The sequence below is a fragment of the Hirundo rustica genome, chromosome 17 (genome assembly GCF_015227805.2).
Source record: "Hirundo rustica isolate bHirRus1 chromosome 17, bHirRus1.pri.v3, whole genome shotgun sequence".
Taxonomy (NCBI): domain Eukaryota; kingdom Metazoa; phylum Chordata; class Aves; order Passeriformes; family Hirundinidae; genus Hirundo; species Hirundo rustica.
In genome coordinates this window covers 4,725,746-4,751,795 of record NC_053466.1, presented here as the reverse complement: position 1 = coordinate 4,751,795, position 26,050 = coordinate 4,725,746, and the positions used below count along the sequence as shown (strand labels likewise).

Sequence of the window (26,050 nt, the reverse complement as noted above, 5' to 3'; positions counted from 1 at the left end):
CGGAAGTGACATGAGCGCATCCGGTCTGGCGGCGCGGCCGGGACCGGTTCGGGCGTCCCGGGTCGGGAGTCCCTGAGCGGGCCGGGGGTCCCGGCGGTGCCCGGGTAAGGCGTTCTTGAACGGGCCGAAGATCTCTGACCGGGCCGGGGGTCCCGGCGGCGCCACGATGTCGATGTCGCACCTGTACGGCACGGACGGGGACGATGGCGTGGAGATGGAGAGCTTCGAGGTGTCGGACTGGGACCTGCAGAACGAATTCAACCCGCACCGGCAGCGGCACCGCCAGACCAAGGAGGAGGCCACCTACGGCGTGTGGGCCGAGCGCGACTCGGACGAGGAGCGGCCCAGCTTCGGCGGGAAGCGGTACGGCCGGGCTGGGACCCCCGGGCTGCTCGGGGACCCCGGGAGCTGCCGCGGCTGCGGAGCTTCCCCCCGTTCCCTACAGCTTCCCCCCGTTCCCTGGCCCTTTCCCGGCTCTGGACACCCGCCCGAGCAGCCCATCCCGGGCCGGGGCTGCCCTTGGGGCCGGGGCTGCCCTTGGGACCCCCTCAGCTGTGGAGATTTTCCCTTTTGCTCGCTCCCTGCTGCTCGGGGGCGGGGGTGGATACGGATTGCCTGGCAAAACCAGGGTTAAACAGCTCGGCAGCAGTTTGATATCCCATTTTTGGGTGCTGTAAGGCACAACAGCCCCCAGGCTCCTGCAGGAGTGTTCCCTGGAGCAGAATTCCCTCTCGTTTTGCAGCTCCAGGGATTACTCGGCCCCCGTGAGCTTTGTCAGTGCTGGGCTGAGGAAGGCGGCGGCCGAGGAGCTCTCCGATGAGGACTCGGATGACGATGAGAAGCCTGTGAAGCAGGAGGAGATTCCCAAGGAGTTTGTGCCCAAGAAGTTAAAAACTGTGAGTTCTCCAGGAAATTCTGTTCATTGTTTTATATTTATGAAACTCAGGCTGATGTGGGGGGCACTGAAACGGTAATAGAGCACCAAAAAAGGGAGAAATAGTTAAACCCGAGACCCAAATGTGTCATTAAGGGAAGTGTTTGCTCTGGATTTTGAATCATTGATACAAATACATTGATAAAACAAAAATCAGAATAATAAATCATTGGTACAATTGTACATTGATACAATAATTGCATGTCTTTGGGAATCAGTGTCCTTGGGAATCAGTCCTTTCATTTTTCTCAATATTCCCTTTGGTCATTGGAGATTTAAGGAAGCGAATTCCTGTGGTTTCCTGCCTTTCAGAGACTTTATTTTTCTGCTTTCACAGAAGAGACAAATCCAGGCATATTATAGATTAAAACTCAGACCCTTATTTTCAGTTAAAACCAGAAAGAATCAGGAATCTGCTTCAGCTAAATCTGGTGGTGGAACCTGAGAACTGTCAGGTTGTCACCCAGAGTTTTTCAGGACTTTCCCATTTGAGGAATTTCAGGAATCTCCATAGGAGCTTCATGGATGCACTAGAGAGGTTCCAGTGATCTGGGCAGTGTGGGGACAGCAGAATCCCTTCTGGGAAGAACCTTCTGAGGGGAGCTTTGCACGCTTTTTGGTTGTTTGAAGCCTCAGGTTTTTGTGTGTTTGTTTTTGACAGGGTGGAAATTTCAAGCCCAGCCAGAAAGGCTTCGTAGGGGGCTCCAAGTCCTTTGTGGATTTTGGCAGCTGGGAGAGACACACTAAAGGAATTGGGCAGAAGCTTCTCCAGAAGATGGGATATGTCCCTGGAAGGGGTCTGGGGAAGAATGCTCAAGGTACTGTCAGTGTGTTTGGTGGTTCATTATTAACTGGGGATTTGGAGGAGAGGTTGGATTCCTTAAAGAACTGCCTGCCCCAGGTGCCTTAAACTTCCTTCTTGTTTTCCTGCCAGTGATCTGGGCCCTGTGCTGAGAGTCAGGGGTGTTCAAACTGACCTGTGGTCATTTGCTCCTCCGGGTATTTCGCAAGAGAAAAAGATCAAGAAAAAAAAAAAAAGGCAGTAAATTCCAAAGGTGGTCATCCCAGGGAAAAGGAGATGCTGTTTTAGGTGGCAGAATAAAAAGGCAGTGAAATGTGGTTGGGAGTAAGGCTGTGCTTTGGCAGTGTGGTGCGTGCTGGGATGAAGTGATTTTACAGGGAATTGGTGATGTTGGAAGTACCACGGTGCTGGAGGCAGTGCCAGGGAGGGTGTTGGTGCAGATCTGTAACTCATAGGGAAAGCCTGGCTGTTCTGCTCTCTCCCAGCACACAAACCGCTCCTGACCCCATTCCCATCCTGCCAGGAATCATCAATCCCATCGAGGCCAAGCAGAGGAAAGGCAAAGGTGCTGTGGGCGCTTACGGCTCCGAGAGGACCCCGCAGTCCTTGCAGGACTTCCCTGTGGTGGACTCAGAAGAGGAAACTGAGGAGGTATTTCTGGGCTTCTTGCTGTTTTCCCTGCTGTGCTGTGTGTACAAAAATCAGTTTTCTTAATTTCTGTGTCAGAGAAAACTGTTTGGGATCATTTTAGATAAGATGCCAAACACAGAGCACATTGATTTCATTTAGGCAGATCTTTCTTGTCACTGTAATGTTCTTTGTTATTTCTGGCTCACTGTTATTTCAGTAGCTTTGCTAGAATCCCTCCTTTGAAGAGTCCCCCACATAAATAGTCTTTGTCTTATGTTTAAATTAAAAAAAAAAGTCCAGGAACATCCTGTTCATTTAATCCATAGGGCGAATGACTCGCTCACAGCACCTGAGCTGGTTTGGCATGAACTTTTCCACTTCCCAGTTATTTCCTGTACAAATTCCTCGTTGATCAGATTTGGGGTGTGGCAAAGAGCAGCCGCCTCAACTCTGCTGTCTTTGTCCAGGAATTTCAGAAGGAGCTCAGCCAGTGGCGGAAGGACCCGAACGGAGGCAAGAAAAAGCCCAAGTACAGCTACAAGACAGTGGAAGAGCTGAAAGCCAAGGGCAGGATCAGCAAACAGCTTGCAGCCCCTCAGAAGGAGCTGTCCCAGGTCAAGGTGAGGTTGATAAGCCAAGAGGTGACCCCGAGGAGCAGTTTGGGCCCTTTGGTGTATTTTAGCCACCAGTAACCTCAGTACAGCCAGTCCTAGGAGCTGCCTGTGCAGCCTCATGGAATTCATCCCTGAGCTGTGTAATAGCTCAGTGTCACCTGGACGTGGTGACAGACTAAATGTGAGTGTGTGTGTAGGGGGTTAAATTGCAATTTAAGTTTAATTGTTTCACGTTTGTCATAATCCACGCTCACCCACTTCTGAAAGCACAGTTGTCCTTTCTGGGATTGTTTGAACTATTTTCTACCTCAAAGGGACAGTCAGGGGTTTGTCTGGTGTGCAGTCAATAAAATTATTAATATGAAATTAAAGTGTCTTTATAAAATCATAAAAGTTCTAAGTGCAATAACTAATAGTATAACTAATGGCAAGATCACTGCTTTGTAGAATCACTCAGTGAAACTGGGGTGAGATGAGGAGATTCTTCTGGCTCTGATTCCAGATTGTCTCTTATTTGTTCTAACTCCTTGTGTCTGGAGAAGGCCATCGTGGAGGCAATCCCCTCGTTCAAACACGGTGTACATTAGCAGCCTCCTGGAGTAATTAAAGCCCTTGGAAATCTCCAGATTTCAGTTTGGAGTCAGGGATTTTCACCTTTTTTGAAGATGAGAGAGGTGGTTTTTTTTTTGATAGAATTCATTGTTGTGTGCTGGCAGGTGATTGACATGACGGGCCGGGAGCAGAAGGTTTATTACAGCTACAGCCAGATCAGCCACAAGCACAACATCCCGGACGACAGCCCCCAGCAGCCCCTGGGCAAGGACTCCAAGCCCCAGGGCTTTGCCCTGCCCGAGCTGGAGCACAACCTGCAGCTGCTCATCGACATCACGGAGCAGGAGATCATCCAGAGCGACCGGCAGCTGCAGTACGAGAGGGACATGGTGGTCAACCTGAGCCACGAGATCCAGAAGATGGCTGAGGTGCTCTCCCACGAGGAGAAGGCCATCAGCAACCTCAGCAAGGTGCTGGACATGGTGGAGGAGTGCGAGAGGAGGATGCAGCCGGGCTGTGAGAACCCTCTGACCCTGGATGAGTGTGCAAAGATCTTTGAGACCCTGCAGGACAAGTACTACGAGGAGTACAGGATGTCGGACAGGGTGGACCTGGCAGTGGCCATAGTTTATCCTCTCATGAAGGAATACTTCAAGAACTGGGATCCCCTCAAGGTGTGTGTTGGTTTGAGTTATCTGCAGTTCTCGCTTGATGGCTCTAGTAATCTTGGTTGCCTTGTCCCAAGTGTCCTGGTCTAGTGGGAGGTGTCCCTGCCCATGGTAAGGGGTGGAATGAGATGAGCTTTAAGGTCCCTTCAAATCCAAACCAGTCTGGGATTCTAAATTCCTGATCAGTCTGGAGAAAAAGAAGAGACAAAATGAAACCCTGTACTGTCCCCACTCTGAGACGTTTGCTGAGTAGAAATTTAGGAGCTTGTAAGGTTAAAACCAATCTCTTTTATGAGCATTGGGATGAAAAGTTTGGTGAAAAACAAATCTCTAGCTGTTGGGTTTTTTTTTTTTTTAGCAAAATCAGGAGAGGTTTGTGTGTCGGGTATCAGAGATATACAATTCTCAGTGCCATTTAGGCTGGGATAGAGTCTGGCTCTCTGTACACCTGGAAAAGTTCAGACTGTCCTCTTCTCTCCCTGGAGGTGTATTAATACCTTAAGGTGGGATTTTTCTCTGGCAGGACTTTACTAAAAGTCATTTAAGAGATGATGGACGTGGCACTCAGTGCTCTGGGCTGGTGACAAGGTGGGGAGAGGTCGCAGACTGGGCTCAGTGGTCTGGGAGTTCTTTTCCAGCTTCAGTGATCGTGGGATTTTGGGATTAAGACTGCAAGCTCCTGGCTTGCTCTGAGAGGAGGAGAGAAGGCTGGCTGTGCTCAGCACACCATCAGCCTGCTCTGTGCAGATCCCAGCTGGAATTAATGGAAAAGGATAAGGACCATTTGTGCCCTGTCGTTCCCAGGACTGTACATATGGCACGGAGATCATAGCCAAGTGGAAAAGCCTCCTGGAAAACGATCAGCTGTTATCCCACAGTGGGCAGGACCTGTCAACAGATGCTTTTCACAGGTAAAGAACAAATTATTTGTACTTTGTGCAGCATCTTCCTGTGCTGCTTCCTTGAGGATGGAAAAGAGCAGACACAAGGGAGCTTTTCCCAAGGATTCCCTTGCTGGGCCTGTTAAAATCCAGTTTGCAGCTACAGAAAAGAAGCAGCTTTAACTAACAGCTCCCACTGGGTTTATTTAGGCCCAGGCTGTAGCTTTGAGGTTCACTTAGATTTATTTGGGGTTTCTTCCCAGACTGATGTGGGAGATCTGGATGCCATACGTCAGAAACATCGTGGCGCGGTGGCAGCCGAGGAACTGTGGATCCATGGTGGATTTCTTGGATAGCTGGGTGAACGTTGTTCCTGTGTGGATACTGGATAACATTCTGGATCAGCTCATCTTCCCCAAGCTGCAGAAGGAGGTGAGAGGGGAGGGCTGAGGAGAGCGAAGCCATGCTCTGAACCCGTGTTTGAATTCCAGCTGGAACTCCCAAACACGATGCGACCTCTGCTGATAGATTGAGGAGTCACAGGTCGCATCACAGCTCTTTGTGCTTCAAATAAACCTGCTGCAGGTGGCAGGACTCAGTTAATCTTTCCTGTTGTGCCCCAAGGTGGAGAGCTGGAACCCTCTGACGGACACGGTGCCGATCCACTCGTGGATCCACCCCTGGCTGCCGCTGATGCAGGCGCGGCTGGAGCCGCTGTACTCGCCCATCCGCAACAAGCTGGCCAACGCCCTGCAGAAGTGGCACCCCAGCGACTCCTCTGCCAAGCTCATCCTTCAGCCCTGGAAGGATGTGTTCACTCCTGGCTCGTGGGAGGCTTTCATGGTCAAGAACATCGTGCCTAAACTCGGTGAGACGACAGACAGTGCCGGATTTTGGGAATCTGCTGGTGGCACCTTCCCCCTGACACCAGGGAAAGATCCTTGCTGATGTGGGTGGCTGTGTTACATCAGAGATTGTTGTTAGTGAGGTCGGGCCAAGCTGGCCTCTGATTTTCTGCTACCAGTCCTGTGCAGAGGGAGAAAGATTAGAGAAATATGAGGAATTACTCTGGTTATTCTCTAGGTTTTCTCTCTTATTTTTTATAAATTATCCATCTCCAGGAATATCTGAGAGCTGTCAGGTAGGACCAGGCTGTAAGATCTCTCTCTGTTACTCTGTTCTAATGTTTCACCATGAGTTTTGTAATGCACAGTGGCTCAAAGCTTAAAAAAGTTGTGTTTTTAGTTTCTCAGTTTTGGCAGCAAATTGTAATCACTGGAGGTGGAAATGCACCATTTTGTGGTAGGATCAGCCAAAGATCCCCACTGTGCCTTAGGATAACAAAAAGGTGCTGCTCAGGTTCTGTGCATTGGTAGTGAAAGAGGTCAGGGCACGGATAAAACTGAGTGATGCTTTTTTCTAACTGTCCTCTCCCAGGAATGTGTCTGAATGAGCTCATCATCAACCCTCACCAGCAGCACATGGATGCCTTTTACTGGGTGATCGACTGGGAGGGGATGATTTCTGTCTCCAGCCTCGTGGGGCTGCTGGAGAAACATTTCTTCCCAAAGTGGCTGCAGGTGAGACACTGAGGGCTGAGGAAAGAGGTTTGACTAACTGGGGAGTGTTTTAGTGACTCGTGTCCAGGAATTGCTGAACAGGGCTGGTTCCCACTAGCAGCTCAGCAGTCATTTGGAACAGTTCCTCCCTTTACTGACACTCTGTAATAAACCAAGTGGTAAATTATGCCAGGGGAGATTCAGGTAGGACATCAGGAGGAATTTTCTCAGGGAAAGGGTGGCCAGGCACTGGAAGGGGCTGCCCAGGGAGGTGATGGAGTCCCCATCCCTGAAGGTATCCAAGGTATGCCTGGATGTGGCACTCGGTGCTCTGGGCTGGTTGATAAGGGGGTCACTGGTCACACATTGGACTCGATACTCTGAGTCTTTTCCATGTTGAATGACTCTGGGATTCTGTGCCAGAGAGAGCTCTCCTGTGCTGCCTTTGACCCGTCCCTTGCTCTGCAGGTGCTCTGCTCTTGGCTCAGTAACAGCCCCAACTACGAAGAGATCACCAAGTGGTACCTGGGCTGGAAGTCCATGTTCTCAGACCAGGTGCTGGCACATCCCTCCATCAAAGACAAGTTCAATGAAGCCCTTGACATCATGAACCGGGCCGTGTCCTCCAGCGTGGGTAGGTGGCTCGTGGGGGTGGCTCTGCTGCTCTGGGCTGGCAGCACAGTCACATGTGGCTCCTGGGAGGCTGATTGGGGCATGGCCCTGCTGGCAGCATGGCCAGTGAAACTCAGTGGCTCTGCCTTGCTCTGTTCTTAAAGAACACCTCTGAGGTGCCGCTCAATAGTTCTGGACTGCACTGAAACAGATTTTTGGTGGCTTCCTGGGCCATTGAACAACTGTTCCTCTTCCAGCCTTGCCCTGTCAGTCAGGCATCATCCTTTAGGGCTTGACTTCTAAAGCTGTCATTATTGAGTATTTTTTCTTTATGGTGAGATACCGGTTCTTTTCCTTATCTTTACTGCTGTTCCCTTCCCTTCCACATGACTTTCCCTGTGACCTAAAAGTGATTGTTGGGAATTCACTGGGAGTTACACTGTATAAAAGAGAAGGGCGTGCCTGAGGGAGCAGCGCCTGGAATTTGCCCTTTTCCCAAAACTAAGAACTCCCTTTCTGTGCCCAAACTCGAACACCACGCTCCAAATTGACTCGATTTTCGAACTCTTGATTGACATTGTGTCCTGGATGGAGCTGCTTTCTTCTGGGAACAGCTCGGGACCGCCGTTCTCCCCGTTCTCTCCCCCAGGTGGGTACATGCAGCCGGGCGCCCGGGAGAACATCGCGTACCTGACGCACACGGAGCGGCGCAAGGACTTCCAGTACGAGGCCATGCAGGAGCGGCGCGAGGCCGAGAACATGGCCCAGCGCGGCATCGGCGCCGCCGCCGGCTCCGTGCCCATGAACTTCAAGGACCTCATCCAGACCAAGGCCGAGGAGCACAACATCGTCTTCATGCCCGTCATCGGCAAGCGGCACGAGGGCAAGCAGCTCTACACCTTCGGCAGGATCGTCATCTACATCGACAGGGGCGTGGTGTTCGTGCAAGGGGAGAAGACCTGGGTGCCCACCTCGCTGCAGAGCCTCATCGACATGGCCAAGTGAGGCGTCTGGGCAAGGAAACACCACCCTGGGTGCCCACCTCACTGCAGAGCTTCATTTACACGGCCAAGTGAGGCCTCTGGGCAAGGAAACACCACCCTGGGTGCCCACCTCACTGCAGAGCTTCATTTACATGGCCAAGTGAGGCCTCTGGGCAAGGAGACACCACCCTGGGTGCCCACCTCGCTGCAGAGCTTCATTTCCATGGCCAAGTGAGGCCTCTGGGCAAGGAAACACCACCCTGGGTGCCCACCTCGCTGCAGAGCTTCATTTCCATGGCCAAGTGAGGCCTCTGGGCAAGGAAACACCACCCTGGGTGCCCACCTCGCTGCAGAGCCTCATCGACATGGCCAAGTGAGGCCCTGCTGAGGACTGAGTCACCGCCCAGGAACAGCCTCTGGGTACCCCTTAGAATAAACAAGTTCCAGGTTTGTAAATAGTGACGCTGGAGCTGGAATGCCAGGATGGTTTTATTGGAAGAGCTGTTCAGGCAACAGCAAGAGGATGGGAGGGCCAGACTTCCCGACCTGGGAACCCAGGCTAAGGGAGAACAAGCAGTGCTGACACTTGTAATTGCCACCTGGGACAGAGGTTTACCAGCAGGTTAGGAGGGATCTCATTCCCTGCTCCAGCGGCTGAGTGAGGGCTGGTCCAGCTGAGTCCCCTGAGTCTCTAGTGACAGATGTCACAGCTTGTGCTGGCAGTGAGTTACTGTCCCCACATCCCTCACACAGTGGGCTCCTCTTTGCTGCACAGAGCCAGGACCTGTCCCAGCTCTCTCTGCAGTGGGATTGCAGTGGTTAAGAGCACAGAGGTGAGGGAAGGAACCCTAAGGCTTTTTTTCCTGGAGGGAGCCGACCTGTTTGTTCTCAGGACTGATCGAGAGCTGATCTCAGCAGAAATGAAAGCTGGGAGTTTTTTCCAAGCATTCACTGGGAACCAGACCCCAATACCTCCCACTACAAACCCCTCCGATAATCTCCCCTTCCTGATGCCTTGAAATGTGTGTAGGACATGCAAAGGCCTTGAATTGTTATGGAAGGGGAGGGAATCACTGCAGTGTGGATGGTTTTCAAGGCAGGTTTTGGTGGAATTAGTTTGCTGTAGTTCAGCGATTGTAAGTCAAAGCTCCGCTTCACATTTTTTATTAAGTAAGATACAAAAATGTCCCATCAGCTCAGCGTTCAGGTGCTGCCACTTCTGACAGAGCCTGATGCCCCTGTTGCTACTTGAGCTCCATCTCAGCTGCGCAGAAGCTTCCATGGGAAGAGATGTGGATCCCAGCCCTGCCACCACAGGGATGGTCAGGACTTGGCAGTGGCTCCCTCCCCCTTCCTGATGATCTCCAGGTCCTCACAGTCTTGGTACATCGGCTCCTCCGCAAAGTCCCAGACCGCAGGGGAGAGCTCCTGCAGTTTATCCAAGGGAAACCAGTGCACAGAGGTGTCGTTGAAGGTGTCCAGGTAGCGGGGGTGACTGGGCAGTGCCACTTCCTCCACTCCTTTCAAGACCTAAAGATGGTGTGGGGGAAAAGTTAGACAATGCAGAAGCCCCTTCCTGCAAAGCTGAGCCAGTGAGGATGAGAATGGTGTTACATTACCCTCAGCCCCTGTGTGCAGGGTGTTCTGCAGATGTTCAACAACCCTAAAGTGATTAGCTTTTATATTACAGTGTCTGGGGAAAAAAGGTTTTAAAAACAACCCCCCTCTTCTTTCCAATGGCAATTCATTTCCTTTCTCATTAAAACGTGTGCCATCAACAGTTAAAACTGTTGCTTCATACCTTTGCTATGTAAGAATAATCTCTCTCCAAGATTCTGGACAGCAGTCTGCAACAACAGAAGATGTCCACGTTAGACACGACGTTCCTGTGGATTTAGACAGGTTTTCTGCATGGGGTGGGACAGGGAAGGGGGCAGAAGGGCTCAGGACTGAAAAGTTTATGGCAACGAAAATGCAAAACTGGGACAAAGAGGGTGGGAGGCACTGAGCGTGGCCGGAGTATGTCCAGACCTCTCCTCGATTCCTCGGAAGCTGTTCCCGATGATGACCAGCTTGGAGAGCGCCGCGGGGCTCCAGTTGCTCCACAGCAGGTTGTTGTACAGGGCCTTCCCGCAGTGCACCATGTAGAACAGCGTGGCCGCGCCCTCCACGCCGTGCTTCCCCTCCTGCCCGGGAACCGCCGAGCCCGTCACGGCCGAGCCCCGTCCGCGGGACCCCGCGGATCCCGGGCGGTCTGACCCGGCGGTCTCACCTCATTCTCCGGGAGCAGGCACAGCCCCAGCGCTCTCAGCGCCGCCGCCTCCAGCGCCGAGAAGGCCGGGTCGAACAGGGCGCAGCGGGCGGGCGGCACCTACGGGGACAGGGCGGCGTGAGCGGGCCCCGGGTCCGGCCCTTCCCCGGCCGCTCCCCCCCGCTCCCGGTGCTCACCCGCAGCTCGTCCAGCAGCAGCAGCAGGAAGGCGAGCTGGTACCTCGCGGCGGGGCAGCGCCCGAACCGGCCCAGCCCGTAGCACACACAGCGGGCGGGCGGCTCGGCGGGGCCGCTCAGCGGGGCCCGCACGGCTCCTGCGGGCGGCGGGGTCAGCGCGGCGGCGCCGGGGATCGCCGTCCCCGCCGTCCCCGCCGTCCCCCCGCTCCCCGCACTCACCGGCGCTCGCCGCCCAGAAGCCGGAGCTCAGCAGATCGTCCCTGCGGGGAGAGCGCGGCGTTAGCGGGGCCCGACAGCGCCCGGCGGGGGAGCGCACCCACGCACCGCGGCCGGGCACTCACCGCGCCTCTCGTAGTCGCCGCAGCACCGCTTCGGTTGCGGGGCCGCCTTCCCCTTCCTCCTCCTCCTCCTCATCATCCTCCTTCTCCTCGCCCCGGCCCCGCCGCCGCCGCCGCCGCCGCGCGCGCCCCGCTCGCCACCCGCCCGCCGCCGCCATGCGCGCGGTCACGTGCGCGGTCACGGGACCGGGGGCGCGCCCGGAACCGGCGGCGGGAGCGAGCGGGAGGGGGTCCCGGAGCATCCCGGAACCTCCCGGAGCATCCCCGAGCCCACCGGAGCCTCCCGCGGCCATGGCCCGCCCCGCCGCGCCCGGCCCCGCGCCATGGTGAGCCCCTTCCCCGCCCCGAGCCCCGCTCCCCGCTCGCCGCTGCCCCGGGAAGCGCCTTCGGCCCTTTGCTGACTGCTGTCCCCGGTCGTGGGTGAGGTCTGGCTCAGCAGCTCGGTGCCTGTCCGTGGGTCGCAGCCGGGCCGTGGAGGTGCGGATCCAGCCTCCCGCTCCTGGCCCGTTCCTCGGGGCCGCCTCGGAGCCAGACTTTGCTCCAGACCTGGGCTGTTCCTGCGGGAAAACTCCCGCTCGCAGCTCGTTCCGAGCTTGTGACGAGGTGCTGACTGACAGGACAGGGTGAAATGTGTCACTGAATACGCGCATTCCAGAAATTATGGGCAGAATGGCATCACATCTTCAGAGGGACCCCGCTGTCTCCTGCTCCTCGGGAGCTGTCTGGGATGCACACGGATAATGCTTCTCGATAATTATCCCGTGTGCTGAGGGTACAATATCTCACAAATCCACTTCTCCTTCTCCGTGTCTGAGAGGTGGAGTTACAGAACTTATTTTAAACTCACTATTTTAAAGTGGTCAAATTTAGTCGTGAAGGACCTTTTAGGTGCTTCTTTTGGGGGTAAACTCATTGTGATTGTGCAAAGAATCACGTCTCTCCATTTGCAATAGCCTTTTGTTGATCATCCCAAGAAATAGAAAGGGGAGGGAGAAGGATAACAGCTTTCAAATACACAGTCATTTCTGCCAATGTTTTTTAGGTGGAATTACTTTTTCCTCTATGATGGCTCAAAAGTGAAGGAGGAAGGGGATCCTACGAGTGCCGGGATCTGTTATTTTTACCCTTCCCAGGTAATGTCTGCTTTATTTCAGTACCTGTAAAGGGGTGCTGATGGTTCTGGATCGGGAGGGGTCGGGCTTCCAGGTGATTTGGATTGACCCTTACTTAGTAGCCCACAAAAGTTTTAAGAAATTTTTTAAGAATTCCCAATTATGAAGTAGCTCCAGGTGGAGCAGGGCTGGGCTCCACCAAGCTCAGGGCACAGCACAGGACAGGTCTGTCCTGCTGATGTGAATAAACACACACGAGGGATGAAAGTTCCTCTCTGTAAGCCCCAGGCCTTTGTGCTGTCTGGGAAAAAAACAATCCAATTATTTTTCTCCCAGAAATTTGCCTGTTGCATTTGATTTATAGAATCCCAGAGCTGTTAAGTTTGGAATAGTCCTTTAAAATCAAGTCCAGCCATGAACCCAGCATGTTCTTCAGCTGTAAACTATGTCCCCAAATGCCTCCCCCACACATTTTCTGAACACTTCCAGGGATGGTGACTCCACCACTGCCCTGGGCAGCCTGTGCCAATGCCTGACAACCCTTTCTGTAAATTGACTTGAAGTGATAATTACTTTTTATTTAGACCTGAAAACAGCAGTGATTTTGTTTTTCCTGAGTTCTTTTAATGGGCAGTTAAAGCCTTTGCTCCCTTGCAGACCATCCCAGAGCAGCAGGAGCTGCTGTGTGGGCAGATGGCCGGGGTTGTTCGCTGCCTCACCGAGATCTCCGGGGCTCCTCCCAGCCTCGTCCGCCTCAGGAAGCTCAAGTTCGCCGTGGTGGTGGATGGAGACTTTCTGTGGGTGAGTTCAGGAGCTCTGGAGCAGTCACAGAATGAAAACAGCCAGGGCCTGAAGGGCTGGGTCAGACAAAGAGGGTTTATTTTTCAGGGTGTGGGCTGCAGCCAAGGAGAGCTGGGGAGGGTCCTTGCAGTGCACAGATTTAATTGCAAGGTAACCTAAATTCTGTTTTCTGTGTCCTGGCAGTCACTTCAGCTTCCTGCAGAAAAATTATAAGTACCTAATTTCTGTGCCCACACCCAAAGGGATTTCTTAAGATGTTCCTGGCTGGAAACAGAATCCCAAAATCCCAGACTGGTTTGGGTTGGAAGAGACCTTAAAGCTCATCCAGTTCCACCCCTTTCCATGGGCAGGGACACCTTCCACCATCTCAAGCTGCTCCAAGCCCCATCCAACCTGACCTTGGACACTTCCAGGGATCCGGGGACATAACAGGATTCCATGTGCTGCAGTTTGGAAGGACGCAGTCACTGTTTGATAGTCTGATTGTTGTTTCCTTCTAGCCCTCAGCATCCCCAGAGCCACGTCAGTGCCCACAGACATTTAGTGTATGAAGAGCAGCGTGTGGCAGTTGTGACAAAAGTGCCCCAAACCATCCCCTGGGGAGTGGGCTGAGGCCAGTCAGCCCCATTTAATTGGCACTGCTGCTTCTGTTTCAGAAACCCAAAAACCTAAATGGAGCATCATCATAATATAAATAATGAGTTAATCTGACTATTTTGAAGTACTTAATTTCAGGAAAATGTTCTTAGCTATTAAAGCAATCAAGTTAGGTCATCTAACGTGGGAAGTGAGCGCGTCTGAAGCGCTGCATTTCTGATATTTATTTATCCTGTCTGTGCCGGGGCTCTTGCGTGGGTATGTTTGCATTTCCTTTTCCTGTGACTGTGATTCCGAGCGGTGTTTGCCTGCACAGAGTTGCCTGTCCTTGTGTGAAAGCGATGAGAGTTGTTCTCACTTGTCGTGCCCGAGTTCTGCCAGGCAGCGTTCTCCATGCCTTGCTGTGTCTGCTGCAGGTTCTGGGCTGTGCTGTGGAGCTGCCTGACGTCAGCTGCCGGCGGCTCCTGGAGCAGCTCATCGGCCTCTTCACCTTCTACCAGGGCCCCGTGCGTGGTGCATACACGGTAACAAGGGACTGGGGACATGGGGACACGGTAACGAGGGACTGGGACATGGTAACGAGGGACTGGGAACATGAGGACACGGTAACAAGAGACTAGGACATGGTAACTAGGGACTGGGGACATGGGGACACGGTAACGAGGGACTGGGACATGGTAACTAGGGACTAGGGACATGGGGACACGGTAACAAGAGACTAGGACATGGTAACGAGGGACTGGGGACATGGGGACACAGTAACGAGGGACTGGGGACATGGGGACACAGTAACGAGGGACTGGGACATGGTAACGAGGGACTGGGGACATGGGGACACAGTAACGAGGGACTGGGACATGGTAACGAGGGACTGGGAACATGAGGACACGGTAACAAGGGACTAGGACATGGTAACGAGGGACTGGGGACATGGGAACATAGCAACAAGGGACTGGGGACATGGTAATGAAGGACTGGGGACATGGGGACACCGTAATGAGGAATTGGGGACATGGGGGCACAGTAACAAGACACTGGGACTTCGTGACAAGGGACAAGAGGCATAGGGGCACTGTAGTGAGGGACTGGGGACACGGTGACTTTTGGGGAGCTTTAAACACTTCCCATGGTGTCCCAGCTCTGCAGCGTTCCCTTGCGTTGCTTTCCTCCTGCCAAGGGTCACACGTCCGAGAAGTGGGACCTGGAAAAGTGATCAGATCATCCCCTCCATTGCTCCGAGGTCCTGTGGGGCTCTGCTGAACCTCTCCCAGTTGTTCACCCTAAACAGTTTCCCTGCAGGATTTTCTCCCACCTTTTCCTGGCCTTATCCTGGCAGGCCCTGTCCCACGTGGATTGCATCTCCCATCCCGAGGGCGTGGACACTTTGCGGTGACAGTGGGGGGGGTTTTGTCACCCACAGGCGTTTTCCCAGGAGGAGCTGAGCAGGGAGTGGGACAGGTACATTGAACACATCCAAAACAACACCAGTGACCTCCACAGGATCTTCAATTCTCTCTGGCACCTGGACAAAACCAAGGTAGGAGCCTGTCCTCTGCAGTGCCTGGCTCTAGAGCTGTGCCACTCTGTTTATTTGCTGCCTCGAGGTTTGCCAGGATTCTGTGGCCTCACTGCCCCGGTTCTCCCTGTCCAGGTGGATCCCCTGCTTTTGCTGAAGGCAGCTCTCATCCTGCAGACGTGCCAGCGCTCTCCCCATGTCCTGGCTGGCTGCATCCTCTACAAAGGCTTGTAAGTGACCGGGTGTTCCCTGGAGGGTTAAATCCACCCCTTTCCAGGGCTTGGATCTTGGAGTGCATCCAGGGAGCAGAGCGAGACCTCGAGAGCTGCTCTTGGTTGTTGAGGGACATCAGAGCTTCAGGCCAGGCAGTCCCTGTCTGTCTGTCTGTCACTGAGACTGAGTGGTTCGTGGAATCATGGGGTCGTGGAATGGCTTGGATTGGGAAGGATCTTAAATCTCATCTTGTTCCACCCCCTGCCATGGGCAGGGACACCTTCCACAATCCCAGGTTGTTCTAAGCCCTGTCCAACCTGACCTTAGACACTTCCAGAAATCCAGGGACAGCCACAGCTTCTCTGGGCACCCTGTGCCAGGGCTGCCCACCCTCACAGGGAACAATTCCTTCCTAATATCCCATCTAACCCTGCCCTCTGGCAGTTTGAATCCATTTCCCCACTGTGCTGTCACTCCAGGCCCGTGTGAACACTCTCTCCAAGGTTATCTGTGCTCATCACCATGAAGGAGCTCAAGACCTGAGTTTTAGTAGAAAACTGCTGGTTTTGATATGCAGCAGGATGTGAGGACTGAATTTCTGAGGCTTTTTCGGGGGAAGTCACCAAGGAAAAGGGAGATGAGTGGAGGTTGTGCTTTCCCAGCAGCGTTCCCTCTGCAGATGTGCAGTTCAGGGCAGGTGTGTCCGTGTGTCCGTGGTTTGTCTGACCTGCTGGCCAGGACCACTGACAGGAAGTTCACAGAGGGATGAGCCAGGATTCCCCATGAGAAATTCCAGCTTCTTTCAGTCAAAGATGACTGAATGACTTCAAGGAAAGCCTCCAAGGTGCACTTGAAAGACAGGAGATGGGGAATCCGAGAATTCCTTGGCAGCAGCACTCAAGTGCCATTTTTCTTTGGCATGAACTGTTCCAGTAACACCTTTTACGAGCACTGTAAATGTGCCACAAGGAGAGCGTCTGCCAGGGAGTGACCTCATAGCTGCAGGCAGGACACTGGAGTGAGTCACTGCAGCACCTGAGAGTGCAGGAACCTGGACATTTGACTTCAGGAGGGACTTGGGAGCCTTGCCCTGTACCAGGCTGGGTCACCTTGTGTCTCTGGTCTGTCTGGTGGAGATATTTTGTCACCAAATGTCATCAGAGTTCTCTGAACTGATGATCTGTAAGTTCCCTCTCAAGCCAAACCATTCCCTGCTTCTCTGACTTTGCTTTGTCCTTTCAGGATTGTGAGCACCCAGCTGCCACCTGCAGTCACTGCCAAAGTCCTCCTGCAGGGCAGCGAGTCCCCAGGCCAGGTATGGTTCTGAACATGTTCTCTGCAAGCAGACTTCTGTAAGGATGTGGTGTGGGAGCTCTTGTCACACAGATCTGGCATGTGTCACCGCAGGGGAAGGACAAATATTGGTGCTGATGCTTAAAGCTTTTATTAGTTAAGATTGAAAAAGTTCTGAGACTTCTGCACTAGGAATTAGCTTTTTTTTTTTTTTTTTCTCAGTCTTTAACTTACTGAATTAGTGATTTCTCATTTGTGTGATGTGATTGGCTTTTTGCACAAGTTTTAGTATTTACTGGGAAATCCACAAAATGAGTGTCTGAAAGGGACTAACAGCAGTTTTCATCTGCTTTAAAGCTTGTCAAAAGTTACTGTTTATGTGTTCAAGATCTTCTATAAAAAAAGCCATCAGTATGAAGATAGGAAGGCAGCCTTTGCTGTTCTTCTGCTTGGATGAAGGGAGTTTCTATGGCCTGAGCAGGTGGTGATGATAAATCTGGGCTCTGTCCTGACTTTTAGCTGTATTTTGGTTCTTGGGAAGGTGCCCTTGGCTTTGAGAGCTCCCTAAGGACCAAAACCCTTCCCAGCACCAAACAGTCCCAGCATTCCCTGGGGATTGGTGTGGGGTCTTCTGCGGCCTTGGGGGACTGGGAGGGTGACAGAGGTGTCCTGGTGTCCCTGATCCATCCACAGGGCTGATTCTTGGCCTTTGTTGCAGAGCAAGCCCGGAGCTGAGGAGCCACAAGAACGTGGTGAGCATCCAGCTGCATCCTACGGGCTGCCTTCCCTGCATGGGAGCACGAGCTGGATCTCTGGGATTCACATCCGAGCTGTGCTGGGTGCTGGAGTATCTCCAAAATATCCCAGAGGGTGTTGCTGCCACCAGCCAGGCTGTGCTGTGTGATCAGAACCAGCTCCTTCTGCCAGCTTTGCTCTTTTGGGTTTTATTCCAGTTCTGCAGATTCCCAGCCACGCCTGCCTTAATCCCAGCTCCCCATGTGGCCGCTTGGCCGCTGCCAGGCCCTAACAACAGATGGCTGGTGCTTGCAGTCCAAACCTCCAGCCATCCCCTCTCAGCATCAGTGCAGAGATGATCTGCCAGGGTGGAAACACTGAGGGGAGATTTATCTGTGTCAGGCACGAAGGGTATGAGCAGGATGGGAAAATGCTGGGAGGGTGGGAAGAGGCTGCCCAGCTCAGCTGGGATGCAGGGTCATGGCAGGCCTGCAGCTCCTGCCTTTGGCTGATGAGGTTTGGTTTGTGTTTTTAAGCTGGGACATGTTGGTTGAATCCTCACCCCTGCCCTGCTCTTGCAGAGTCTCTGCTGCCGCCGGGCGTCCGAATCCTCCCGGTGTTCCTCACAGGAGAGGAACTCTCCGTGCTCCGGGACTTCCCAGTGGAGTGGATGGCCAGGTAGGAAAGCAGCCTGGCCCAGAGGCAGGATTTGCAGCAGAATTCCCGTGTCCATATCCCTGCTGTGAGCAGCCTGGAGCAGAGCTGCTTCCCCAGACCAGCTGTGGTCTGTTGTCCCTCAGCTCACGGCACTGCTTTGTGGACAAGGCAGGGACATTCCCAGGAGCCTGCAGTGTAAGATTCCCAGGCTCTTCACCTGTGTTAGACCTCGGTCCATCCTTTTCCCAGGTCTCTTTGTAGCAAGGGATGGTTCAGCCATTGCTCAGAGCCAGGAGCCAGTGGGGTTATCAGCTATGGGATAACTTCACACAGATCCTGCTCGGTGTGTGATCCACTTGTCATCTCCCACTAGGTCACCCGTGTCCCCAGCAGGTCCCAGGGGAGAGGAGAGTGCTCTCTGCCCCCAGGCAGTTCCAGAATCAACAGGAGCTCGTGAAAACCAAGCCCTGGATGGAATCTCTGTGCAGGAGTCCCATGAGGATGCTTCAGGCACACCTGCCCCAGGAGATGCTGTGCAGTTGGGCAGCCCTGCAAGCCCTCTGATGGACTTCTCTGAAATGGGATCCGGCACAAGGAATTCTCCAGCTGCAAACCTGAGTGGGGCAGGCAGTGAAACCTCAGGGAGCAACACAGAGCAGCTCCCAAGCCCTTCCTCACTCCAGACTGAATGTGCCTGGACTACAGGTCCATACCTGGAAGGCTTTTCCTTTCCCAGCCCTTACTCCTGGGAGCAGGAGAGCCAGGACAAGGGGGAATCCCCCGCGGATTCTGATGTTGGTCACCCTGCTTCCCAAAATCCCCTTTCAGTCGGCCACAGTCCAGCTGTTCCCTCTCCTGCCCAGGAGCTGAGCAGAAGAAAACCCAGTGAGCAGAAAAAGCCATGGACTGTGAGCCAGGACCGTGTGTCCGGAGAAGGTGCCGGTCCAGCTGGTGACCACCTGTTGGGCTTGGATGGTCCAGGCCCTGCTGGACACATGCAGCTCCGGAGCAGGAGGCAGCTGCTCTTCCCAGGGGCTCAGGAGGCTCTGCCCGGTGACCCTGCAGGGGACAGGCCATGTCCCAGCGGCGCGGAGAGCAGCTGGCACAGGCTGGGCGGCAGAGGGGGTGAGCCAGCCCAGCTGAGCCTCTACGTTCACTGCATCCAGGGGCTGGTGCTGTCGCTGCTGGCCGAGGAGCAGCTGCGCCGGGACCGCGGCGCCGTGGAGGACGTGGTGAGTGGGAGAGCTCTGGCCCGCCGCAGCTGCGCTGCTGTGGGGCACAGCTGAGCAGGGAGCGTTGGACGGTGCTCCCCGTCCCTCCATCACCTGCTCCGAGCTGTGCCGGGCTCCGGGCTCGGCAGCCGCGGTGCGTGGGAGCTGTGGGATCGCAAGCGGAGCGGGGACAGCCGCGTCTCACAGGCGGCTCCCGGTGCTGCTGTTGTCTGGCAGTGCCGGCACCGGAGCAGAGCGTGTGGGTGTGACAGACAGCCGCGGGCTGCCAGGGGCCTGCGCTGGAGCTGGGATTCGCTGGGGATCCCCCGGCAGTTCCGTGGCGCTTTTCGGGAAGCGAGGTCGGTTCTGTGGAACCCGCGCCCCGCACGTCACCGCCGCTCCCCCGGCGTGGCTGGCAGCGGGTCCCGGAGAGGTTCCCTTGGCTGTGGGAGCCTCCAGGCTGCTCCCTGGGGCTGGGGAGAGGGATTCCGTGTGGGCGCTGCAGCCGGGTAACGCCAGGGCAATCCCCGGTTTCCCAGTGGTGGGGTTTGGGTGCTCAGGCTCCCCTGCGAGCAGAGCTAATGGGGCCGCAGGGGCAGGATGTGCCAGCTCCAGTCTTTCCTGGGAAACATCAGCTGCAGGGCTGCTGCATGGCCTCTGCCTCCCTACCAGGAGCTGAGTCAAAGCTGCAGAGCCCTGTTTGATATGCCAGTTGCCATAGGAACAACCTAATTTCCTCAGCCAGCCAGGCTGGAAGGTGGAGGGAAGCTCAGACTAACGCAGAGCCTCAAGGTTGCTCCTTCCCCTCGGAGCTGTGGGACACCTGGGGCCGCGGGAGCTGGGGAATGTCTGCTCTGCACAGCAGGGCTGATGTGCCTGGCTTGGGATTGCTGCCAAATCAGCTGAGCCCAGAGGTGCAGCCCGGGCCCTTTGCACCACACATGGCACTTTGTCCCCTTTCTGCTCGTCTGGGGCAGCGGGGGGGACACGGGCAGGTGGGAATTGTCACGCTGAGGAGCGGAATCCCTGTCGTACGGTGCATTTTCCTCGATGTCTTGCCCTGGGGCTGACAAGGTCTCATTCCATTCGGGTTCCTCTTTGCCCAAACATCCTGTTTCCGTCTCACACACCCTTGTTTTGCATCTCACCGAATGTGCCCTGTCACACAGCTTGGATTTCGGCTGTGACTGGGCTCTTCTGGCTCACCCTCCCGTGGGTGCAGGTGTGTTATCCCTCGGGAGAGGTGCCCTGCATGTCCCATAGTCCCAGGAGGAGGAGCAGTGTCCGAGGAGGCGCAGCTGGGCTCTGCTGCTGGTGGATTTGAGGCACAACCTCAGCTCGTCCGTCCCTTTGTTTATCTGTAGGTTAAAAATGACCCTCAGCTCTCAGGGACGTCAAAACTGGGTTATAATTAATGGGTTTTTTGAGTGCTTTGAGGCCCCCAAATGACACCAAAGAAGGGTAAAATATGCTACTTGTGCAGCTGTGAAACTCTGGGAGGGTGGGTTCCATCCCAGACTTTCTCTGTGGAGTGGGAGGCTCTTGGCCTCTCCTCCTGCTGCTCTTTAGGTCTTATCCCTCCATATCACTGCACAGAAGGGAAAATCTGCGCTGTGACAGGGGTCAAGGGCAGGCCAAGCACTGCAGTCCTGCTGAACAAAGGCTTGATCCTCTCCCCAGTAGGGGAAAGCGCATTGGCAGGATGAGGATTATGGAGTTAATCTTCCCAGGAGTGGTGGAGGACCCCTGCCTGTGCCCTGCCTGTGCCCAGGGAGCCTCAGCATGATCAGGGCCTCTGGGCTACTGAAAATCCATCCAGAACAGCAGCTTGGCGTTCATTCAGTGGTTTGCTGTGTGTGTTTGTACTGCCCAGTGTAAGCAAAGGAATGTCCCTTGCTGGGGCTGTAAATCATGTGAAATGAGCCCTGGAGAGTAATGGTTGGTGGTAAATTAATGGGGCCTTGCGTTTTCCTGTAGTTAGTAGCATCAGGTGTCTTAATGGCTGATTTTCAGGTTGGAGGGCCCTTTTCTGAGTCGTAGAACCCCAGACAGGTTTGGGTAGGGAGGGACCTTAAAGTTCCAACCCGTGCCATGGGCAGGGACAGCTCCCACTGGACCAGGTTGCTCAGAGCCCCATCACTGCCTTGGGAGCCCTGTGACTTGTCTGCTTCCCTCCATGCCCAAATCCCCCAGCCATTCTAGGTGGGAGCCTGGACAGCAGAGCGAGGAGGGGTCGTGTTCTCGTGTCACCTAAACTCCCTTCAGCACCTCCTTGAAGCCCAGGTGAGGCACAGGGGAGGCTCTGAGCTTTTCCTTTCCTTCTGTCTCTGCAGTACCACAGCAGCCTGGCCTCTCTAAACGGCCTCGAGGTTCACCTGAGGGAGACTCTGCCCAAGGACTCCTCAGCCTCAGCCAGGACAAACTACAGCTTCACACACTATGACTGTGTCCAGAACGTCCTCACGGGTGAGCCTTCATCTTCAGGGACTGCAGGAGGGAACAGTGAGGAGAATGGGGTTTGTGGGAACCTCTTCTCAGCCTCAGACCTTCTCAGGAGCATTTCTCAGCAGAGCACCCACCACAGAGCCCAGATCGAAGGCCATGTCGGGGGAGCTTTGTCTGTTGGGATTGAGGGTGTCCCCAGGCTGTTCTGCAGCTGTCCGGGGTCTGTGGCGAGCTCCAGAGCCCTTTCCTGCTCAGTGAACGGGGGCACACTGCAGAGTGGGTTTTTAACACCCCCTTTCTCCTGTCGTGCAGCCAACTTGCCCCACACGCCCGGGCCCCTGGACCGGCACTTCCTGAGGGCAGCCACACTCATCCACTCCGACTTCAGCCAGCTCCCCACGGCCTCAGAAGTGATCATCAGGTAAGGGGTGCTCACAACGCTCCTGTCCCAGGCACAGGGGTGGTCACAGAAGGGCAGAACCCCTTTCCTGGCTGGGGTTTGACACAGGTTGTGGCCACACCCAAGGACCAGTCGTGTTTGCTTTGACTTTTGGGTTCCTTCACGCTCTGCCTGGATGTTGAGAGGCTGCACTGGCAGCAGGAGGGTGGACTGAGGGCACAGCTGAGTGGTGCCATGGCTTGGATTAAGATGCAGCACTCACACAACTGCCAGCTCCGGGCACCATAAGGTTCTGAGACGCAGTTTTTAAATTTAGCTGTTCCTAATAAATTTGTGTCTCGGCAGGGAGCCAAAGGCGCCCAGAATTGGCAACCTAGATATTGTTTTCTTGCACAGCTTGTTGGGCTGGAAACACACTGCGATGTGCATGGCAAACTCAATTGTGATGCGCCAGGCGGGATGGTCTTACCACAGCCAGAGCCCTTCCCAAAATCCAGAGCTTTCCCTGACATCCAGAGCCCTTCCCCAGGTCACAACTGAAGTGGACACCCCTTTCCCCAGCTGAGCTGGGTGTGCACAGATTCCACCCACCTGGTCCTGCTTGTTTGTCCAAAACATGATGAAATTAAGATGCTCCTGGGAATTACACGGTTTCACTGCTCTGGCACGGCTTGCCAAGGGAATGTGAATCACACACTTCAGTGCTGGAGAACTCCTTGTTTAGCATGAGCTTTGCTGGCTCCTTAAATCCAATCCTAAACTGACTGGCTAAGCTGGCGTGTTCCCTGTTACCCCGAAAAAAGCAGCTCCATGTGTGAATCAGCCTGAGTAACAAGATGACTAAATCTGCTTTCTTTTAGGGAGAGTTGTCACAGAAGGCTGTCAGCAAACATAGCTGTTGCTGCTTTCCTTCTTTGAGGAGGAATCCAGGGTCTTTGGCTTCGCTCCCTGCCAGCCCTCCTGTAGGGAATACTCGGGGAGGGGGGATTCTTACTCTTAATTAATGTTTTTAATCCTGGCTTTGGTGATGACTGACTCTTGTCTGAGCTTCATCACACCTGTGACTGAACACGTGGTTCCTGCTGTGAGGTGCTGTGCTGGGATTTGGCTGTGGCCAGCAGCAGTGGGGGAAGAGGAATGTCAGGCCTGAGGAATGTTCCAGGCTCCTGGTGTCCTGGGCTGGGCTGGCAGCAAGGGGAATCTTTGGAGCGTGGCCACACACAGAATCCCAGAATCATTAAGTTTAGAAAAGCCCTCCCAGACCATCGTGTCCAACCTGTGACCAGTCCCCAGCTTGTCACCCAGTCCAGAGCACTGAGTTGGACTCAGTCACAGGTTGGACTCAATGGTTTTGGAGGTCTTTTCCAAACTAAATGATTTTGTGATATCCTGCTTTCCCTTTTAAGGATGCCAGGACCCTTTAGAAATAGAATCTGGTTCCCTGTAGCCTTCAGGGGTTTGGTGTCTGTTCAGCACCATATTCCTGTGCTGAGACACGTGAAAGTCCCTCTCAAAACTTGGGAGCCCAGTGCCCAGCTGTGAATCTTGCCCAGAGCTGTCAGTCTGACCCCTGCCTTTCCCTGCCCCTCCAGGAACGCCTCCACAGCCGTGTATGCCTGCCGGAATCCTGTCCAGGAGACCTACTTCCAGCAGCTGGGAGCTCCGCTGCGCAACTCAGGCGTCCCCAACCCGCACGACAGCGCCTTCAGCCTGCCCAGCAAGGCCAAGCAGAAGCTGCTGAAGCACGGGGTGAACCTGCTGTGAGCTGCTGTGCTCGGACAACGGCTCAGCCCTGCGGGATGTTCATCTCCAGTAAGGAAAATCTCAGCTGTTTGCGCCGACAGAGGCAGGAGGCCCTGCCCTGCCTCTGTGGGGTCTCCAGCCTGCCTGGCCCCGAGGAAGGGACACTCCTCGCCCTGTCCTGCAGCACGTTTTGGGCCAGTGCAGGTGTCACTGACAGCATTTACCAAAGACTGAGGACAGAGCATAGCGTTTTGGGGCACTTGGTTTACATGGGCTTTACAGGCGCTCTCTCTTGGTGCTCTGCAGACTCCCCACGTGCCTTGATCTGAGCTAAAGCCTCACCTTGCTCTGAGTTACACAGCCCCCGGGCAGCGCTGGCTTTCAGAGATGTCAGTCAGCCACCGTCTGTGCCTGCACTTGCCCTGGTCAGACTTTGGCTTTATTTATATCCCTTAATCCATGGGAATGATCCTGCCATGACCTAGTGCCTTACCTTGGTTAGCAGTGCCTGCCTGTTCTCTCACAGGAGCAGAACAATCCCATTGCAGAGCTCACAATCCCCCTTTGGGTGCTCCCAGGAGGTTTTTACGCCATGGGTGACTCTGGAGGGATGTCCCTGTCCCTCCACACCTCCCTGGTCAGTGATGTGATGTCCTTGTGCCCACCTGGCTGTGCAGGCTCACGGGGGCTGGGTGATGGTGGTGGTGGTGTGAGTGTCCCTCAGCTTTGTCCCTCCCTCCTGCTGCAGGACCTCACTTCACTGCTCCTACTGCTCCGTTTGCCCACGCTCTGCAGACCCCGAGGCTGCCTCTTAGCTGATTGTGCTGGTGTTTTAGGGACCAAAGAGATTTTGTATCCCCTCAGCTGCTGTTCCCTTTCTGACAGTGTCCCCAGTCAGTGGTGGCCAAGGGAGCCCATGGTGGTGGCTGCTTAGACTAAGTGATGGATACCTGTGTTTGTCTGGGTTTGGAACCTGCTGCTGGTGCAGACACACCCCTCAGTGTGACTGTGGAAATAAAGAAGTCTCCAAGGCTCATCCCAGCACCGTGTGTCAGCAGCCAGAGTCATGTTGTTGTCATGTTTGTGGTTCCTGGTGTGATGGGCTGGGTTGAGGGAGCTGTTCCCTGTTCGGCTCCGTGCCAAGGGTGGTTCCTGCAGTGCTGGGGTTGAACAGGCAGAGCCTGTTCTTTTCAATCATTCCTGCAGAGCAGCTGCTTGGAAGCTTCCTGAGGGATCGATGTGTGACTGGTGTCACTCAGTGATGGTGAGCAGAGATGTGAACGTGGGGAGGTGCTGAGGCTCGTGCCAGTGTCGGAGCTGGGCATGGGGGAGGTCACCACTGCCACAGCTTCTGGTCCCACTCCAGCACAGACAGTTCCCAAGGTCACTCTGCCATCCCAGGGCTGCTCCGCAGACATTGCTGGGAATTTCAGAGAACTCCAGAGGACGAGCCAGCTGCTTGCTCAGGGGTGGCTGGGCACAAATGCCACCCACCTGCCAGCCCTGGCAGCTGAGGAGGTGTTTCAGCAGGAGCAAGTTGTGTGGCACTGCTCCCATCCTGGGCATGGAAGGACTGTCAGGAGCCTGTTGGCAGCGTAGGAATGAAAACTCCATGGGAAGCCTGAGCTGGAGCCACCCTGGTGACCTCCTGCTTCAGTGACATCTGTGTGGAAGATGGCACAAGGTAAGGTGCTGCTTCCCTGGTGACTTCCCTGCACAGTTCCACTGGGTGATGGACAAACTGCTCTGGTTGTGGAGGGAACATCGTGAGGAAGAACATCAGGGAGGTGGGGTTGGAGAAGGCAGGAGGGACAAGGGTTGTGTGCTCTGGGATCCCTGCTCAGCTGAGCCAAGGAACCCCTCTGGGAGATGCTGCTCAGCCTGTCCCTTCTGTGCCCGCAGCAGATCTGGGTTTCCTCTGCAATTCCCAGGAGAGGAAGCCTTGGAGCACCAGGAGCAGCTCCAGCCTGCTCTGCTCCCTGGGGAAGATCTGCCTGGATCCTGCCAGAGCGCTTGGGAAGTGGTTGTGTGCTCTAACAGGAAACACGGAGAAGTGGAAGGAAAAGCGTGAGAGGGACAGGAGGCAGATTTGGCACAGCAGCAAAGCACAAACTGGATGGATGCTCCTGCCTGCTGCTGTCAAGGATATTCTGCTGCAATCTGCTGAGCCGTCTGCTGGCCAGGAACAGCTGGGCTGGCTCTGCTCCTTCAGCTCCTCAGGCTGCATCTGCCCACCCAGCCCACGCCTGCCCTGTGCTGGTCAGGAGGGAGCAGCACAGAGAGCATCCATGGGGGGATGGCTGTGC

At 54.7% G+C, this 26,050-nt stretch overlaps 3 protein-coding genes across 4 annotated transcripts; 2 read left to right on the top strand and 1 right to left on the bottom strand.

Moving 5' to 3' along the window:
- Window positions 1-16: 16 nt before the first annotated feature.
- On the top strand, window positions 17-10,022 carry TFIP11 (tuftelin interacting protein 11). Its single transcript, XM_040080857.2, has 12 exons — window positions 17-363; window positions 743-896; window positions 1,596-1,752; window positions 2,260-2,387; window positions 2,834-2,986; window positions 3,697-4,206; window positions 5,005-5,111; window positions 5,345-5,513; window positions 5,706-5,949; window positions 6,519-6,661; window positions 7,109-7,274; window positions 7,902-10,022. Exons 1-12 carry the CDS (start codon window positions 167-169, stop codon window positions 8,255-8,257), a joined length of 2,484 nt encoding a protein of 827 aa, XP_039936791.1. The 5' UTR covers window positions 17-166; the 3' UTR covers window positions 8,258-10,022.
- Window positions 9,386-11,179, bottom strand: SRRD (SRR1 domain containing). The gene is made up of 7 exons (XM_040080861.2): window positions 11,025-11,179; window positions 10,903-10,943; window positions 10,684-10,820; window positions 10,508-10,606; window positions 10,267-10,421; window positions 10,037-10,082; window positions 9,386-9,765 (listed from the first exon to the last, which is right to left on the bottom strand). The coding sequence occupies exons 1-7, from the start codon at window positions 11,177-11,179 to the stop codon at window positions 9,559-9,561; spliced, it is 840 nt and encodes a 279-aa protein (XP_039936795.1). The 3' UTR covers window positions 9,386-9,558.
- Window positions 11,180-11,246: 67 nt separating this feature from the next.
- Window positions 11,247-24,735, top strand: HPS4 (HPS4 biogenesis of lysosomal organelles complex 3 subunit 2). 2 transcript variants are annotated; one of them, XM_040080859.1, is made up of 14 exons: window positions 11,247-11,347; window positions 12,064-12,154; window positions 12,791-12,934; window positions 13,022-13,084; window positions 13,948-14,055; window positions 14,952-15,068; window positions 15,183-15,277; window positions 16,503-16,575; window positions 17,272-17,305; window positions 17,870-17,966; window positions 18,319-19,177; window positions 21,490-21,622; window positions 21,914-22,022; window positions 23,594-24,735. In XM_040080859.1, exons 1-14 carry the CDS (start codon window positions 11,313-11,315, stop codon window positions 23,763-23,765), a joined length of 2,130 nt encoding a protein of 709 aa, XP_039936793.1. In that variant the 5' UTR covers window positions 11,247-11,312; the 3' UTR covers window positions 23,766-24,735. The 2 variants fall into 2 exon arrangements, with proteins under 2 accessions (XP_039936793.1, XP_039936794.1); XM_040080860.1 differs by lacking the exon at window positions 13,022-13,084.
- Window positions 24,736-26,050: the final 1,315 nt, after the last annotated feature.